This window comes from Polyergus mexicanus, unplaced genomic scaffold, assembly GCF_030449975.1.
Source record: "Polyergus mexicanus isolate NDT 795.1 unplaced genomic scaffold, iyPolMexi1.0 SCAF_5, whole genome shotgun sequence".
Classification (NCBI taxonomy): domain Eukaryota; kingdom Metazoa; phylum Arthropoda; class Insecta; order Hymenoptera; family Formicidae; genus Polyergus; species Polyergus mexicanus.
In genome coordinates this window covers 34,199-52,660 of record NW_027223325.1, presented here as the reverse complement: position 1 = coordinate 52,660, position 18,462 = coordinate 34,199, and the positions used below count along the sequence as shown (strand labels likewise).

Below are 18,462 nucleotides of genomic sequence, written 5' to 3'. Positions count from 1 at the left end.
CGCGCGCGTATGTATGCGTGTGGATATATATATATATATATAGCAGGCCACTAGCGCGCGCGTGCACACGACCTATGCACACAAGAGCGAGACGAAACACACGTTGACGACGATGACACGCGCGCACTCACTTGTCCTACTGACGTTCCAGATGCCGCGCGCAGTTTACCAACAGTTTGTAACGTTGTAGAAATTGCCAATAACTTCACAGTTCACAGTGCTTCAACGCTGTTACTTCTGAATGGCGCCCGTCTATTTGTCTCTTTTTCTCCTTCTCTCACTTTTCCTCTATCACGCCGATATGTATGATCGATACGCGCAGAAATCCACATATTTTATTCTTCATGCCACGGTGTCTTCTCTCGTTTCTCTCGTTTCTCACGTGTACACGTATCATATCGTATCGTATCGTATCGTATCGTATCGTATCGTATCGTATCGTATCATATCATATCATATATCGTAGCGTACCGTACCGCTCGTAACGATAATGATCTTTCTCTCTTATTACAAGAGTTTCCTCAAACTTTGATGTATGCGTACGTGTATATTTCCTTTATAAAAATACGACACAATACATTCGTGTCGAGAGCTACGAGGATTCGATTCGACACGCTCCTTTCCTGTGGCAGCAACGCGCTATCGCTAACGTTGTCGTTATTAACGCGTCGATTATCGTTGCCGCATCTATTCCAGAAACGTTCAATGTTGGCGATAATGTTGTCGAATGTGTCATTGCGCGCGTGTCTATTATCGCGAGCGAGATTTTAAGCGTCGTCTTCTCGTGGGCCCAGACGGGCCCCCTCGCGGATGGTCACACGACAATCGAACACTCGCACTGTCAAACGCAAACTACGAGCGATTCGAATAGCCGAAGGAATAGCCGAGCGCGGTCGAGCCACGACCGTCGACTCTAGCGCTACAACACTACTGACGACTGACGACGAGTCGGTGAAACAACGTTGCTCGCATCACTCGTGCTCGTGTCGCGATTGGTCGAGCGCTCGCCCATTGACAGTTAAATATATAGCTTCGCCATATTTACAGCTGACGCCGCGTCATCCCGCTTTCCGTTCGATCCGTATTTTGAGCCAATTGGAATCGGTCACGGCGGTCAATCGTGCTCCGGCTCCGTGTTCCGTGCTTCGTGGCCAGTCATGGCAGTTGAGCCTATCGCATAATGTTAGACGAGATAGGCTTTACACTTGTTCCTTGTTACTTATCGGTAGTCGCGTCATTCGTCGCTTGTCGTTTGTATATCGTTTTACATTGCTTCCATTGTACTTTGTAGATTCAGCGCCTCGCGTCTAATTAATGCTCTTTCAGCATCTATATAACGACGCTGCCAATGCGCGTCTCGCGCTTTTATTTTTCATAGTCTAAATAAAAATATCAATTATTCACCATAACGAAAGATTCGAATTCATTTATTTATTCATTTATTTTAGTATCGAGTATATCATATAATATATGTTTGGAGACATTCATTCGTAACATCAAATACAAGTTTTTCTCTTCCTTTTTACTTTTTTTCTCTCTTTCAATTGATATCAACTATATTATATATATATAGTTGATATCAATTGAAAGAGAGAAAAAAAGTAATATTAATAAAAATTTATTCAAATATATGTAATTTTACAACTAAAAATTAATAACAAAGAGTACACAATTATTATTTGCAATGCACGCGCACGTAAAAATAATATTACAATATCGCTAGAAGAAATTTTAAATACAAGTGAAGAAAAATTTCTTGAAATTGAATGATTAAATATATGAATGAGACTCGAGACAAGTTCATTCGACTATACATATATATATATGTATACATTTTATGTTTCAAGCAATATCGCGCCGACGCGATGCGACACCGATCGCCGATGGCGAGACGCGACAACACGATCGCAACATATTCGCGCCGAGCCGATATTTGTGCATGTATACACATAATATAATATTGTATATATATTTCATATAATATTTAACTGAAACAGAATATCTTGAAACTCTGATAAGGAACGCGGCATGTCGAACTTGATTGAAAAAATCATCAATAAAAAAAATTATATATAATTATTATACAAACTTATAAATTTTATTTTTCAAGTGAAAAATCAAAGATCGATATTTAATTCGCATTTTAGCTTACAATTAGTTTATACAATATAATATTATTTTATAATATTCGTTTATATATATATATATAAATATTTTTACTTAATTGGACATTGGCGACATCTAACGAGAAGAAAATCACAAAAGTAGTTAACGAATATTTCCATTTGCAGGTAAATATGTATTTATCATTGAATAAAGAAGAACAATATAGCGGGATTCTCTAACGTCCAATGCGGCGTCTACAATAGAGATTTTAAGCCCTAAGCCTTAAGAAATTGACCAACCAATCACAATCAAGTATGAGAAGAATACTCGACTGTGATTAGTCAATTTCTTAAGACTTAGGGCTTAAAATCTCTATTGTAGACGCCGCTTTAGCGACGATTGTCGTTTCGATTATCGTTAGCGAGCGATAACCTATGGTTGCGGTCGAGAAGACGCTAGAGATGCTTCCAAGCATTGCATTAACCAATCAGAATAAAGAAATCTTTACTCTCTTTGTCCTGATTGGTCAATCAAACGCTTCGAAGCATTTCTAGCATCTTCCCGACCGCAGTCTATAAGAGTTGCACTTTTCACCGGGATTGCTAATCCTTGCTATCGGCTGTCGGTCGCTAGTTAACGATACTGAAAATAGCGAGTTATTGAATACCGCTACAGGAGTGAGTAGAATAAATAATTATAAATTTTATACACGTTGATCATATGTACATAGGGAAGAGGGAATGTACACTTAAGGACAGAAATGATTCAACACATGGACATTTATAATGCCTTCGTGTATACATAAATGATATTTTTTATTGCGACATTATTTACATGTCAATTATTGTCATCCACGTTATTCAATATTATTTATACGTCATTTATATGCCAATTATGAAAAAAAAAAAAAAAAAATACAACATATTGCGCTATTAATTTATAATATGTGGATAACAAGTTTGCGTAATAAATCCAAAGTTTTATTTATAATTTATATTAATATAGACGAGAGGAAGGGAGAGGAGAGAGATGGGGTGTGGGGGGAGGGGGGGGGGAGGGGGGGGCAGACAGCAGACAGACAGACAGACAAACAGACAGATATTGTATCATGTAATGAATTGTCACCTAAATTATTGAATTTGAAATGAAATCTGTTTCTGCGTGCTAAAAATATATGATTGATAAAAAGATTTTATCTGCGTCAATCATCGCAATATCTGTTTGTTGAAAATGTCGCCACAACTTTGAAAATCTAAAAATAACACGAAACTATCGAAGCATCTCGGTTTCTGCACCTGTCGCGGTTTGCCGTCCACCATGCGTAAACATCTGCGATGCCGATCTCGATTTTGATTTAAGAAATTATTATTCCCCGTGACTGCGCATCAATGAGTCGCTGTTTTTTCAAGCGTGAAAAGCTATAGTAATCAGTTCCAAAGAATATACAATCCAGAATACTTTACTGACGGAGAATTTACTGCGAATATTGATATATATATATATATATATACGTACATTTTTTATGATAATTTATTGTCAAAAAATTTTAATCATTTTTTTTTATTTCTTTCTAATATGTGACTCGTGCTGCGAAAATTGTTATAGGAAATGCATACTTTTTGTATGTACTCATTCTTAGGATACTTGTGTAACGTGGCTTATTATCGATTTGACATTAGACGCTTGGAGTTGTCAACGATGGAGCGATTTACGATTGTAGTACCTGTAGTAAACGCAGTATATAACATCGTATACTAGATCAATAATATGCGTATCGATCATTTTGTTATAGTGGTATATTACGAAAGCTTAATATCATTATTTTATTATTTATTAAAAGTTGTTATAGACTTCGAGAGTCACGGACAGTTAATAATTAACAAGTATATATAATCGCGCGCGCATTATGGCTTGATAATACAATAGGCATAATATGTGACTCTTTTTCCTTCACCGTAATAAAATATTGCGTTGAACGAAAAATTCGTGCCATTTTTTCCGTCTTCATCTGTTAACAAAAAACGAAACCAACTTTCCGTTCAACCTAATACCTAATATATCGTTATGATAATATTATAATTAGAGTTTGGTCAAGTCGACGATGTATTACGATTGGTAATGTCTCGATGTCGTCGTCATTTTTATCGCTATTGTTGGCTTTGTTGTTGAGTTTTGTAAATAACATTTGTGCTCGATTGCTTTGAAATAATATGAAACAATATATAATTTCGCAAAATATATTGGAGGAAAAAAATGGTGCGCGCGCACATATTAAATTGTTAGACAAAAATAATCTAATTCTTTACGAGTGATATAAAAATGTAGTTCCTGATAATCAAAATAGCGTAGTAGTGTAAGATTCGTAAGAAGCACATTATACAAACGATAGCCTTGAAAATGTGCCGTTTCCGATGATCCTGACATAAGCAGGTTGAATTGTTATAGTGTATATAGATATCTACGCGTAGACTTTACGAATCGCACGATAAATCGATGGCCCGATAGCCGATGCAGGTCATAGCGAGCAGGCAAAAGGAATTTCATGATTCGATAGGTGCCAATATATAATATTCATAAGCAATTGTTGTGTCTCCGACGTGGCATGGGCGCAGGCGTGACCATTGTCGCTTCATCGCGCCATGCCGTCCATATCATATTGTTCTAGCACCTGCTGCCCGAAACAAGACAAAAGTTTTGTTCGTTCATCCGTGCGGTCTTAATCGACTTCGCTATGAGGACGAGAACGTCGCCCATATTGATATTGATTCTCGTCTTCTTTTTGCCATTTGTGCTTTGTCAAACAGCGATGAATCTCTGTAAGTATGGAGTTTTTTTTTTTTTTACTCGCGGAAAACCTTTTTGTTTAAAATGGTATTTTTTATCTCCCCTTTTTCTTCTTTTTTTCCCCTTTTTTCCCCTTTTTTTCCTCTTTTCAAATATTAACAACAATTCAATTATGAATATTCGATGATTGTACAATTTTTGTGTCTACTTGTAATAGGTTGAAGACACGTTTTCAATATATTTTATGTATACCATATACCGTCTGCACGATCTCTTCTTATCCTTAGCTGTGAATAAATTAAATACGTAAATAATATTATACTTGGCATCGGTTACATGTAACATACATTTTTGATATTTTTTGCAAAATATCGGTTTTAAAACGGAATAATCTCGAATTTAATATATAAATCCAAAAAAAGAGCATATACTTGATGCGTGGGGTAATGATTTCCAGATCGATTGACGCGATTAAGAATGGTAAATATCCCTTTCTTGTTTGTTTCCAAGTGGTTGTGATAGAAGAAGCCGATTCATCAATCTTAGGTATATTAAACGATGCAGTTCCAAAGGCAGAACGGAATTTCGCTAACGATATGATTACCGTTCACATTTCTACCGTTACAGTAAATCGCGAGAATGTTGACGCGAGTTTCGAGAAAGGTATCTTTTTATATATTTTATATAAGCTAAGATGTCAAACACACAAGATTTACTTTTAATATATGCTATTGTACTTTATATTACATGCAAATTACGCAAGAGCTATGTTTTCTTTTTTTACGCGTACATTATAATATATTTATCTTTGAAAAGTGAAAACACTTTTTCCCCGATGGTACAAATTATACAATTCGCGCAAAGATATCATTTTTTTTTATTTCTCTCAACAGTTTGTGCCGTTTTATATAAAGGAATAAGTATCATATTGGATATGTCATGGACTGGCTGGGACAAATTACGAATAGTCGCGGACGAAAGAGGAATAATATACAAACGTGGCGACTGCAGCATTAATCCATATGTTCAAGCGATCGATGATCTTTTAATTATGAAAAATGCAACGGACGTTGGTCTGATTTTTGAAGATGAAAGAGGTGCATAAAGATGATCCTCTTCTCTGATGTGTTGATATTACATGTATAGATATACCTTTGGTTACAAACTTTGAATATCTCGCGCGCAATTTCTTTTATTATAATCTACATTCATGTGCACACGCAGACTACGTTTTTTTTTTTATCGATAAATTATCAAAATAAGATAATGTGTCTTTCGATAATAAATATATCAGATATAAATATATCATATATTATAATAATTTCAGAGCTAAATCAGAGCCTTTATTATCTTATTGGAAATTCGATAATTAGATTGGTCGTCATCGACGAATTGACGGAAAGAACAGTATCGAAAATACGTAGTATGCGGCCGTCGCCATCTTATTATGTTATTTACGCTAGTACATCGAAAATGGAAGAACTATTTAAAACGGTAAACAATATATCTACATAAATATCAGTTTTGATTTGAAAATAGTTTATTTTTATTATTGTATAATACACATATATGGTATGTTATAAAAAGGTAGAAAATATCTCTTCAAGCTTTTAAAATAATATAAACTATAAGCTTATGTGTATGTGAACAATCTTTTAGGCTATCGGGGGAGGGCTCGTTAAAAGAGATGGTATTTGGAATTTAGTATTTACAGACAATAATTATCACGATTTTCACATTACCGGTGATCTTCGATTGAATATTTCATTCACCGTTCTTACTATGAGGACCGACATTTGTTGCCGCTTAATGGGCGAAGCATCTTGCAATTGCCCCACAAATTTTAAGGTAAGTTACTCTCAACGAAACAATTAGTGGTTTCTATCTTTAAAAAGTGATGTAAATTTATGCTATTGAAAAGATTTACCCAAATTGCTCACCAAATGTGATGTGCCGTCGATTAATATAGCATTGTTAGTCAACATCAGAGAGAATCCTCTCTTGTTTGTTTTTCTTTTGTGGAAAAGAGAAAAAAATAAATTTTTTCTCCACAAATATCTGTTATGTCTATACATAGAGAAGAGGAAATATATTAAAACGTCATATATATTATATCATACTAGATATTCCCTTATTATTTCAAACGTTTAATTGGCTTAGTCGTAAGCTTGATGAGCGATGTCCAAAAGGCGGGTGTAAGTGTGAAGCCAAAGACAGGTCAGTGCGATAAGCCCATTGAGCCTACCTCAATTTCGAATATTACAGCGGAAACCTTTAATAAGATTTTAATGACGGTGAGTATTGCCAAAATCAATTTTAACAATCAAGAATCGGTAAGTTTGTCAATCTAATATCGATCGTAAAATATTTCGGAAAAGAAAGAGAACTCAAAAGGCGCATTTTATATGTAAATTTATGTATATGTATATTTAAACATTTTTTTCTACTTACTTACTCTTCCACGTTTCACGTTCTAGAGATTGGATAGTAATGACACTTTTGAATACTGGTCAGAGAAGGCAATGATTACTTACAAAGCAGAGATCGAGTTACAAACGGTTAGTCGCGGCTCTGTGGATGCGCTCGCGATTTGGACGAGACGTACAAAAATTAAAGAAGCAGACGGGAAGAGAATAGAACCAGCCAGGCGATTCTTCCGGATTGGAACGGCGCCGGTAAGAAGAATTATCGCGTTTCACTACGTTCGCGTGAACGTTCCGTTATGTATCATTAAACAATGAGAAACAACATTATTTCCAAATAAAGAGTCATAATTATCTTTAGTACTTTGAAACATCTATGGAAAAGGCAATGAAATTGAATTGATAAATTGTCGATTCATTAAATTTAATTAATTTAATTTATTAGTAAAATAAAGTCAACGACGATCTTTCAGTCGCATTGAATTAACATTTTATTTATATGCAGAATGTGTGTGTGTGTGTGTGTGTGTGTGTGTGTGTTATGTGTTCACATCATTTTGAATTGTTTGATTTGATAGTGTTTTGCCATTAACTATAATATCGCAAGTCAAACACAAATCTACCAAATTTTGACTTAAATTTGAGCTATTTGGTTAAATAGGCAGTTCCTTGGTCGGTTGTTAAGAGAAATCCAGTGACGGGGCAAGAAATGCGCAACGAAGAAGGAAGGGAAATCTGGGAAGGTTACTGTATTGACTTTGTGCAAAAGTTATCTGAAGAGATGCAGTTCGATTATGATCTTGTTATTCCTGAAGATGGAGAATTTGGCAAGAAATTGCCCAATGGCGAATGGAGCGGTGTAATAGGCGATCTGGCTAAAGGAGTAAGTTTCATTTTTAAAATAACGTTTGGCTATATTCAATGTTAAAATGAGATTTGGCTATATTCGACCAAGTCGAATGTTCCTTCTTCTTTTCTTTTTTTTTCGTTTAATTTCAACATTTCTTTTGAATTGTCATCTGTAATCGAATAAACCGGTAATCGATTTTAAATAATAAGTTTTCTTCGTCAACATTGTTGCGCAGTGATTATTTAATTTATATTTTGTTTCATTACGTTATCATGCAGGCATACATTTCGCTACAAGTATACGATACGAATATAGGCCAATCTTTGTTACAGTTGCTATTACACATATCTTATTATTTTCATTTCGGTATTCATGGAGATGACACTCGCACAAATTTAATTCCACGAGAAGGAGATTTTGAAAATTAAAATATCTCGATGATGTACTTATATATTTTTCGCGTGACTGTAGCAAATGGATGTATATTTTCACGCTTTGTTAATATTTGTGTAGGAGACTGATATTGCTGTGGCGGCGTTGACAATGACATCGGAACGGGAAGAGGTCATTGATTTTGTCGCGCCATATTTCGAACAGTCCGGTATACTCATTGGTACGCGCAATCTATATCTTTTTCTCACAATATACATATCATATATGTATACTCTCTCTTTTTGTCCGATTTTTTCTTTTCTCTCTTATGTAGTATGCCCAATCTATGTGACACGACGAATTGCAAGCTTTAGCTCGAGATGCTCACAATTCAATATCGAATATATATCATATAATATATATTCAGATGATTTATAAATAATTTTTGTTTTCAAAGTAATGAGGAAGCCAGTTCGTAAAACATCCTTATTCAAGTTTATGACTGTATTGAGACTCGAAGTCTGGCTAAGCATCGTGGGAGCTTTAACTTCAACCGGTATTATGATTTGGATACTGGATAAATATTCGCCATATAGTGCGAGAAACAACAAACGACTCTACCCCTATCCTTGTCGGTACGCGCACACATACATCTCGAGTTTACAGTAGTAATATACCATTGCATTATCGCTTTTGGTTGTGACCAAAACGCAAATACAATATCAATAATTATTTCGTGCATTTATTTCTTAGTTTATCTCTTGTCGTGATTGTGCTGACAATTTGATTCTCAATTTTTTCGAAAAATTTTCTCATTTCCTTGACATTATATAACTAATGGATTAACAACTATGCTTTTCAGAGAATTTACATTGAAAGAAAGCTTTTGGTTCGCATTGACATCTTTCACACCACAGGGTGGTGGCGAAGCCCCAAAGGCGTTATCAAGCAGAACACTGGTTGCAGCCTATTGGTTATTCGTTGTACTGATGCTCGCGACTTTTACTGCAAATTTGGCTGCTTTTCTTACCGTAGAAAGAATGCAGGTAACTACAATATATATATATATATATATATATATATATATATATATATATATATATATATTTATCTCCCCGTTTTCTAATTACAAAAGTTACATTCATTCGAGATTACCTTATTGTTTTACTTAATTTTGAGATGAATATATAAAACATTGCCACAAAATCGTCATGCGCCGACCGCAAAATATGCCATTTCTCGCGTGAATTGATATTCGCATATATTTCATTACATAGTCGCCTGTACAATCGTTGGAACAATTGGCCAGACAATCACGCATAAATTATACCGTTTTGGCCAATTCTAGTGCCCATCAATATTTTATAAATATGAAAAATGCCGAGGACAAGCTTTACACGTGTGTACAAATATTTCTTTTATCAATTTTCATGCTGTTAAGATCATCGGTAATATTACATACATACATTTCATATCATTTACTTGTAGAGTATGGAAAGAAATTACGCTAAATAGTACCAGCGAGCAGGTAGAATATCGTGTCTGGGATTATCCAATAAAAGAACAGTACGGTCACATTCTGCAAGCCATTACTCAAGTCGGTCCGGTAAAGACAACCGAGGAAGGTTTCAAAAAGGTAGAGGAAGAAAAAAAAAGATAAAAAAGACAGAACAAAAAAAGAAAAAGGAAGAATTTTCTATATAAACTTTCTTGTTTTTCTTTAAATCCTGAATCGTGAGCGAATACTTGATGCCAATGTAACAATCGATATTTCTTTAGGTGATAGAGAGTGAGAATGCAGAGTTTGCCTTTATTCATGATTCGTCCGAGATTAAGTATGAAGTGACGAGGAATTGTAATCTGACGGAGGTGGGCGAGGTATTCGCCGAGCAACCATATGCCATTGCCGTGCAGCAGGGTAGTCATTTGCAAGAAGAAATAAGTAGAAAGTTTGTGATCGATTCTTTCCATTTCTATTAATCGCACTTGCGCATTCATTCTTTTATTCCTAAATTACCCTAGTTCATTATTAGCAATATGATTATTGTTACTTTGTTAAAGAAATGCATCAAATTTGCGCAATTGTAAAACAGCGGCGTTGCATCAGAAACATCTCTCCTGTGTATTCTTGCATATAATGACTGAGAGAAAATGCATTTGTCGTCTAATCTAATTTTTAGAAGAAATGACAGTCATATAAACAACGCGTATATAAATTTATTATAATATTGTCATCATCGTGGCGATTGCATCGCTACGAGATACACATGACAAATGTTGTATGTAAAAATAATATTCTTTGTAGGATTCTCGATTTACAGAAAGACAGGTACTTTGAGATGCTGGCGGCCAAGTATTGGAATCAGACATTGAAAACCCAGTGTCCGAATTCCGACGAGAACGAGGGAATCACGTTAGAGAGTTTGGGTTAGTAATCTGCCATTTCCTTAACTTTATTAAAAATGATTCGTTATAAAGATTTTACACATAAATAAATAAATAAATATAAATATATATATATATATATATATATATATATATATTTATGTGTACACACACACACACACACACACACACACACACACATTTCAATTATCACTTATAACTCTTTTATAGTTGATGATTTTTATATATCCAGTTCTTTTTATGCAGGAGGTGTATTCATCGCAACTTTGTTTGGTCTCGCTTTAGCGATGATTACTTTGGCCGGCGAGGTGCTTTATTATCGCAAGCGCAATATTTCTCAAAAAGGAAAACAACAAAATGATAAAAAAATGATGAAAAAAAATACCGAAAACGACAAGATTATCATGCAGAAAATCGCATCAAAGCTTCAAATGAAGGCGGCGCCGACCGATGCAGTTTTCGGCAAACAATCAAATCACACGCCGCGTATTTCTCACATTTCTGTTTACCCACGACATTTTCCTTTTAAAGAATAAGTCACTCTTTTCGATAATAATCTATCGTAAGCCGTAAATCTATTTATTTTACGAATCAGTCTTTATGTATTTTCCTCTCAGAGACAATTTTTTTTTTTTTTTTTTTAAACGAAACTAACTAAGGAACACATTTTTAATAAAATGGAATTTATCACAATGATTAAGCTAATAAGTAGTATTCAAATTTTATAATTTATCAAGAAATTATCATTTTATATCTTTAGATATATGTATAATGACCTCGAAAGTTATCACACGCATTCAAACAACATTCAACATTGTTCCGGTGCAAAATCATTATTAAATAATAAATTATTGCACGGCAAAATATAAAGCTTAAATGACTAATTTACATATATTATAAAGTATAAAGGGTGAAAATTTTTTTTTATTTATTTGAAATTTTGAAACACTATAAGAATCTTGTGTTTACATCATCGATAATTACACGTATACAACGTGTTTTGTTATATTTATATTAATTGATTATCGTATCGTTAATTAATTAATTAATTAATTCTTGTTCAAGGAATTATATTTTTTAAATCTACATATAATGATATATAATGTACATTTTGTTTTATAAAGAGATGTACAATACGCTTTCTTTTTAAAAAAATTTATGCATTATTACAAGCGTATCAATGCATCACATAAACGTATATATTGTAGATATATTTTTCAACAGACTATTACGCCAAAGCGAAAATATGCTATATGACGCGCGGTCATTGATCCTCGAGTACTTTCACATTATATAGCTTGGCTTTCCGAGCGTAAATAGGGTAGAAACAATATCATCCTTGATATTCTTATACTATCCATTACTTATCTGTTTTTAAATATCGCGTGTCTTATTTGTGTGACACAAGAATACAATTAACGTTGATGTGCATAATATTTGCAATTTGTTAATTTCTTTCGCGTGTGTAATTAACTATTAGTTGGTTTCTTTAAATGAGTAATTAATCAATTGATAATAGTTACGAAAGTGCTGTGTTGACAACGCATTCACGGAAAGCGTGAATTGTAATATAATTTTTTCACATCACAATTAATGTATCTTGCATTTAACGTATCTTTAGAAATTATTATACAGTGTAAAATGTGCCTGTTAAAGAAAACGATTATGTTCAGATTGTGTAAAAAAAATCTTTCTTTTTTTATTAGAAATTTTTCTTATTTGTCTTATCAATGTAACACTGTACATGCCTTAAAATCTTATTATTTTCACTGGTTTTCTCATCGAATAGTAGCTCAGCGGCAGGATCGGTCGCCGAATCGAATTATGTAAGCGAAAGCAAAAGTAGTTTAGGTAATCCTTCGATTGTTTCGATCATTCTGATTGGAGCGCGTCACGGTTGATGATTCTTTGAATTTTTCTGACAAAAGAATAGACATTTATGCTTTGGTAGGGAATATTTATCGTTTACCACAAATCAATATATAAAGCATTTTACACGAAGGCGTGATCACATTCGATGAGAAAGTGATGCTGATTGCGGATCATCTAACAAAATTACAAGTTTATTCGCGCATACCTCGAGACGGAAAAACTGATGATCTTCGAAAATGACTTATTGCAAGGTCAGTGAAGTGAAATTTAACGACATTTAGAAATTATATAGTTGATTATATAAATATCGCATTTGCGTTCCGTGTATTTTTTCGCATGCACACATGTACATACATTGTTATATATTATATATATAATACAGCAAAATAAAAAATTATTGTTTTATTTGCAACTATAAATTAAGTTTTACATTACATTTATTCTGCAATCGATGTCTGTTTTATTCGAAACAATGTGCGTGGACAAGAGAAGAGAAAGTTCACTTTAATCAAAGAAATTATAAATATATATACATATACATACATATATATATATATATATATATATATATATATATATATATATATATATATATATATATATATATACATAGGGGAAAGAAGGGTACAAGCTTCTTTAGTATAAAAGAGTACTTTTTTGGATTTGTCTTCTTACAAAAAATCAGAGAGTCAAAAAAATTTTGCTAATCATTAATAGTCTTTAGTGGATCTTAAACTATGAGAAAATGAGGCTAATTGCTGAAAAAAAGTATTTAGTTACCAAGGATAACAAGATTTTTTGGAGATCAGAATATCCGATTTTGCTCTACCTGTAAGGTAAAACTGGATCCTCATTTGTAAAATACCGTGCAATTATAAAATCTAAATTTATTTTAATCAAAATACAATACACAAAGATGTATTCTATTAACAAAAATCACAAATAAAGATAGCCTCTTATTCGACATTGCTGCGGGACTTTCTTATTTAATTTTTTAACTTTAGGTGTCTCAAAAAGCTTTCTTTTTACTGATTTCTTTTTCTGAATGGTAGTTTTCGTTTCCAACTGCTTTTTGTAGCCAGGAGACAAAGCCATTAGGATAACAGTTCTTTGTCTTTTCATTACATCAGATGTATAGGTACTCGGTTTTGCCCCAACACAAGGAAAGTAATAAACACGGCGGTTGTATATTCCGGCGTACAAAGTGACGATCAAAACTAGCATAGATATACTCTCTAATATATGTACAGAATGCAATACTACATTTACCGAAACTGTGCAAATACTCTGTGCAGAAAAAGTCCATAACGACTCGATTGTCGTCCTGATCTTCACCTTTTTGCCCTTCGCCCAAAAATTTTGAACTTCTCTCAAAAAAGGAATATTGTGTTCACGTGGGCACAGTTCATCTCAAAATAATGTTGGCATCAATCTGCAACTAATAACACGAGTTAGCCAAATATAGTGGCACTTATCACAAAGAAACAGAGATATCCGATTTGACCTGCCTATCCGGTTTTACTCTATTTTCCTCTATATATTTTTTTTTATTTCGCATAACGATAACAAATACATTAGAACGCGCACTGTATACACACACACACACATATATATATATATATATATATATATATATATATATTAGAATTTTTTTAAACAGACCATCGTCAAATAAATGTTTTCTAATATCTTTGCAGATATATCTAACCATATCAGCTCTAATCACATGTCACGTAAATGCAAATTACGAGTACGAGCGTTTGAAGAGTTTGAGCCATTTGACTGATGTGCCGCAAGCACCTAGCCAGCATAAGGCCATTTACGAGAGCGCTTCTTCCGAAATACTGCCTCATCATTATAATTCTTATGAATCGAGTCAAGATCAATATAAAGACCGTTTCGCAAATCCATCTGAGCGTTTTCCCATTAGCGTGAAGAAAAAATTGGTTGAAAAAAAAAATTTGGAAAAAATGAAAATCCCGTTTTTAATGATCAATAAAGATTATACTGCAAAGTACAAACAGTCGCTTCCGAATTCGGAAATTGCTCACTGTCAAGAGATTAACGTAAAATCGATCGGGAAAGAGGATGAGATACGAAAAGACGTTACGACTTGCTATAAATGCGAGGATCCTAAAACTAAATCCATATACGAACGCTGTTTACATAATAGATCACCGGAAGAGAGCGCATCCGCCGATACGAAGACGGAGCGATTTTCGTTTACCTCCGTCAGCCCCCGATATAGAAGGTAGCAATACTAATCGCGCGTATAATTTTTTTTTTACATAGAACGCATATTAAAACTTGATATATTTGCATCCTCTTAATCGTATATACGATATAAAAAATTACAACATATACAAAAAGAGAGAAAGAACATAATTTAACTTTTTTTTTTCAAAAACATATTAATTAAAGAAAAAAAAAGAGAGATAAAAAGCTGCATTTTAACAAAGATAATCAAAAAATGCTGATTTACAATTCCATCATCGAAGGAAGCAATTTTAATTAATTGCTCCAATTGCATAGCATGTATAGATAAGTATAGATAGTATTATATAGTTAGCTGAGAAAGTATGGCTGACTTTTTAATAGATTTTGATTAATAATCGTAGGTCCAACGCGGAGAATGACAAAATTGGTTACGGAAAGACGAATCCTTATCGGTTCAGCGACGAGTATTTTACCGACGCTACGTACGATGTACCGGCCGCGTACGAAAGCCGGGGAGAAAAATGCGACAAGATTGTGAAAAATTCCATGGTATGCATGGTTTGCCAAGATGTCAAGACCAACGGAAAGTACGAGCAATGCTCGTATGTAAAGCAGCCGCGCGAGAAAGCGTACGTCTATATCAAATCTGGTACCCTTGAAAAGCCTGAGCAGCAAAGTAACAATAGCACTGAACATGCCGATGATCGATCAAATCCCTATCCCGAATCCTCTGAGGAATCCTTTGAAGAATCCAATTTTGGGAAAAAAGATTGGAATCCCACCGCGATAAAGAAGTTTCGCGAATATTCCTATCCTATCGAGGATCACAACGAGAGAGTTTCAACAACAAACCAGCAAGACAAAGTACAGGATGCATCGTCGACAGCTTGCAAACAGGTGCAAAGAGATTCTAAAACCTGTACCGTGTGCAAAGATCCCAAGATTGGCGGTATTTATGAGAAATGCACTTACAACTATCAGCCCAGTGATAAATTATACAAGTACACCAAATCGAAAAGCTTTGGATATCCAGATAAGATTTCTACGGATTCTACTCGTGATCTAAATAAAACTCAAACTTCGGAAAAATCCAAAGCCAGGTTCGATTATCCGCAAAGTTCCGATTCTACGAACGATTATTTGGGTAAGCTTATCTTACATTAATGCTTAATTATTGAAATGTAGTTAATCTGATGGAGTAACATGTCAAATTTAAATGTTCATAAGATTGATTTTTTCGAGAACCGTGATTCGCGACAAGAGCATAATCATAGTCCGATATAAATTTACATTATTCGATTTATCATACCTTTAGCATACCTACAAGTTTTCTACTTCTATAGCATATATATATTTGATTGTGTACGTTATTTTATTTAAATCGATACGATTTTGTTATACAGATAAATCCAAACATTCTATTTATCCATGGAGATCCGAGAGAACTATCGAATCTCAACAAGTCGCTAGTGATCTCGACAGCATATCGCGCGATTCACCCAATTATAGCAGCGATTACTCCAATCTCAAGGGATCGAATAATTACCAGCCTTTATCTACGGCTAAAGATGATACCGAATCTTACGAGGACCAAGCTACGCCATCTTCGAAATCTGTCTCGGAGCATTATTCTGAAAATATCGACGCGGATCATTGTAAAAAGTTTCAGAAAGACTCGATGACATGCACAATCTGCAAGGATCCGAAAACAGGCAACGATTTCGAACAATGTTCGTACTCGTATCAACCCAGTGATAAAGTCTTCTCTTACAGTAAATCCAGTTCATTTGGCAATTCACGGGAGAATGATAAATATCGGCAAATGCCGCGCGAGAAGGAGCAATTATCGGACAGTTCTGAGATTGCAAAAGACTCCTACAACGCCCCAACCAGAGAAGACGGCTACGAAGCTTCAACGATTGATGAAGCAAAGGATGATTCCAAGAACGCCACGGAGGGAAAGAAGGAAAGAGTGGACGTCGGATACTTGGATACAGCGAGGAAGAAGGCGGAGATCGAAGAGTTAATGCAGAATTTTCGGAAAAAGGATGGATCGAAATGTAGGAAGACTATGCGCGATAAAATGACTTGCTACCGGTGCGTCGATGAAGAGGGTGTTCAAAAGGAGGAATGCGTATTTGTCACCGGGCAAAAACCCGATCAGCTAGCGAGATTTCGCGAGATAAAAGAATTTCAAATCGATCCTGCATCGCACGCTCGCGCCCTCGAACGATCAAACTCGATGAAAATGAGAGAACGCGCGATAGATCCTTTAGAGCCTAGTGCGTCCGCTAGTAGAAATTCATATGTCAAATTGGAGAAACCCGACAACGATTATCCCGACGAAACGCAACACACGGCGGAGGAAACTAAAGAGGCTGAACCGTATGATTACACGTCGGAAACAAGATCCAGATACGACAAGGTACTCGGATTGACTCTTCCGGCATATATGTTTGCTACTTCGGAGCATGAAGCAGCGTTTGACGAGGTTGTAGCTTCCAGTCACGATCAGCGCTAATTTAGGTACATAGCTTTCGGCATTCTTATCGTTACGTATTCAGCTATTATACTTGTTATCGTCGAGCTGGAAATTCTACTTGTTATGAGCATTTTTATCATATTATTAAGAATGTTATGAATATTAGAAGATAATTAAAATCTTTATATTTTAGTTTTTAGTTCGTACAGCTTATATTTGAAATCTATACGCATATTCTCTCTCGCTCTCTCTATCTTCCTTTCTCTCTCTTTCTCTCTCTAAAGATATGATTAGAATGATTCGACTGATAGGTATAAATGTTACATCTCGTTGATGCCATGGAAATTTTGGATACATATTAGTCAGCTCGCTGACAAAGACGTTGCGGAGGCGTTATATAGGATTCCTGGTTGATTATTTCGCAATTATTTTTATGCCACATTCAGTAGAATCTATGGTGAATGGTTAATCATCTTAAAACACACGAAATAATCTCATAAGAAGCTTGTTGAGCTTTTCAAGCTCTAATACCTATAGTACGATATCTACATATATACATGAAGAATATTCGCATAATCCGCAACTGCACTCGATGAAAACGCACCAAAATACACAATAAAAAATCATACCAGAATAATATATGTATACGTATATAAAAGTCTCGAAAAACGGCAATCCCAAATTGAATTTTACGCGCTTTACGTTCTCGATAGGAAGGTTTGTAGCATCGGGTTTAAAATATATAATGAATAGACAAATGTGCGAAAAAAAAAAAAAAAGAATATGATGAATAAAATACTTATGCGTAAAATAATTTATGCATGCGCGCGCATGTGTGTATGCATATAGATAACAACGGCAAGATAACATTTTGCCATTTTGGTCTATTACTTTGCGCATGTATAATAGGGAGTATATATTATTTCTCATGTACCTACATGTCCGAGTCT

General features: G+C 34.6%; 2 protein-coding genes across 3 annotated transcripts; both read left to right on the top strand.

Moving 5' to 3' along the window:
• Nucleotides 1-2,700: 2,700 nt before the first annotated feature.
• On the top strand, nucleotides 2,701-11,774 carry Ir8a (Ionotropic receptor 8a). 2 transcript variants are annotated; one of them, XR_011446970.1, is made up of 17 exons: nucleotides 2,701-2,783; nucleotides 4,772-4,922; nucleotides 5,401-5,553; nucleotides 5,784-5,987; nucleotides 6,218-6,384; nucleotides 6,550-6,738; nucleotides 7,014-7,184; nucleotides 7,368-7,565; nucleotides 7,975-8,196; nucleotides 8,677-8,776; nucleotides 8,993-9,170; nucleotides 9,398-9,581; nucleotides 9,813-9,934; nucleotides 10,024-10,171; nucleotides 10,315-10,453; nucleotides 10,841-10,962; nucleotides 11,188-11,278. XR_011446970.1 is itself a non-coding variant. In XM_070296239.1 (17 exons), the coding sequence occupies exons 2-17, from the start codon at nucleotides 4,838-4,840 to the stop codon at nucleotides 11,475-11,477; spliced, it is 2,703 nt and encodes a 900-aa protein (XP_070152340.1). In that variant the 5' UTR covers nucleotides 2,701-2,783; nucleotides 4,772-4,837; the 3' UTR covers nucleotides 11,478-11,774. The 2 variants fall into 2 exon arrangements, 1 of the variants encoding a protein (XP_070152340.1); XM_070296239.1 differs by having other exon boundaries at nucleotides 10,315-10,484; nucleotides 11,188-11,774.
• A 1,275-nt stretch (nucleotides 11,775-13,049) lies between these two features.
• On the top strand, nucleotides 13,050-17,579 carry LOC138933776 (uncharacterized). The gene is made up of 4 exons (XM_070296775.1): nucleotides 13,050-13,064; nucleotides 14,511-15,064; nucleotides 15,432-16,174; nucleotides 16,434-17,579. Exons 1-4 carry the CDS (start codon nucleotides 13,050-13,052, stop codon nucleotides 17,549-17,551), a joined length of 2,430 nt encoding a protein of 809 aa, XP_070152876.1. The 3' UTR covers nucleotides 17,552-17,579.
• Nucleotides 17,580-18,462: the final 883 nt, after the last annotated feature.

Bases quoted from the DNA above. Each gene is read 5' to 3' on its own strand.
- Ir8a (XM_070296239.1), top strand. From the start codon at position 4,838: ATGAGGACGAGAACGTCGCCCATATTGATATTGATTCTCGTCTTCTTT. The intron at 9,582-9,812 runs GTAACTACAATA...TTCATTACATAG, and splicing joins TTACCGTAGAAAGAATGCAG to TCGCCTGTACAATCGTTGGA. The intron at 10,963-11,187 runs GTTAGTAATCTG...CTTTTTATGCAG, and splicing joins AATCACGTTAGAGAGTTTGG to GAGGTGTATTCATCGCAACT.
- LOC138933776 (XM_070296775.1), top strand. The intron at 15,065-15,431 runs GTAGCAATACTA...TAATAATCGTAG, and splicing joins GTCAGCCCCCGATATAGAAG to GTCCAACGCGGAGAATGACA. The intron at 16,175-16,433 runs GTAAGCTTATCT...TTTGTTATACAG, and splicing joins TTCTACGAACGATTATTTGG to ATAAATCCAAACATTCTATT.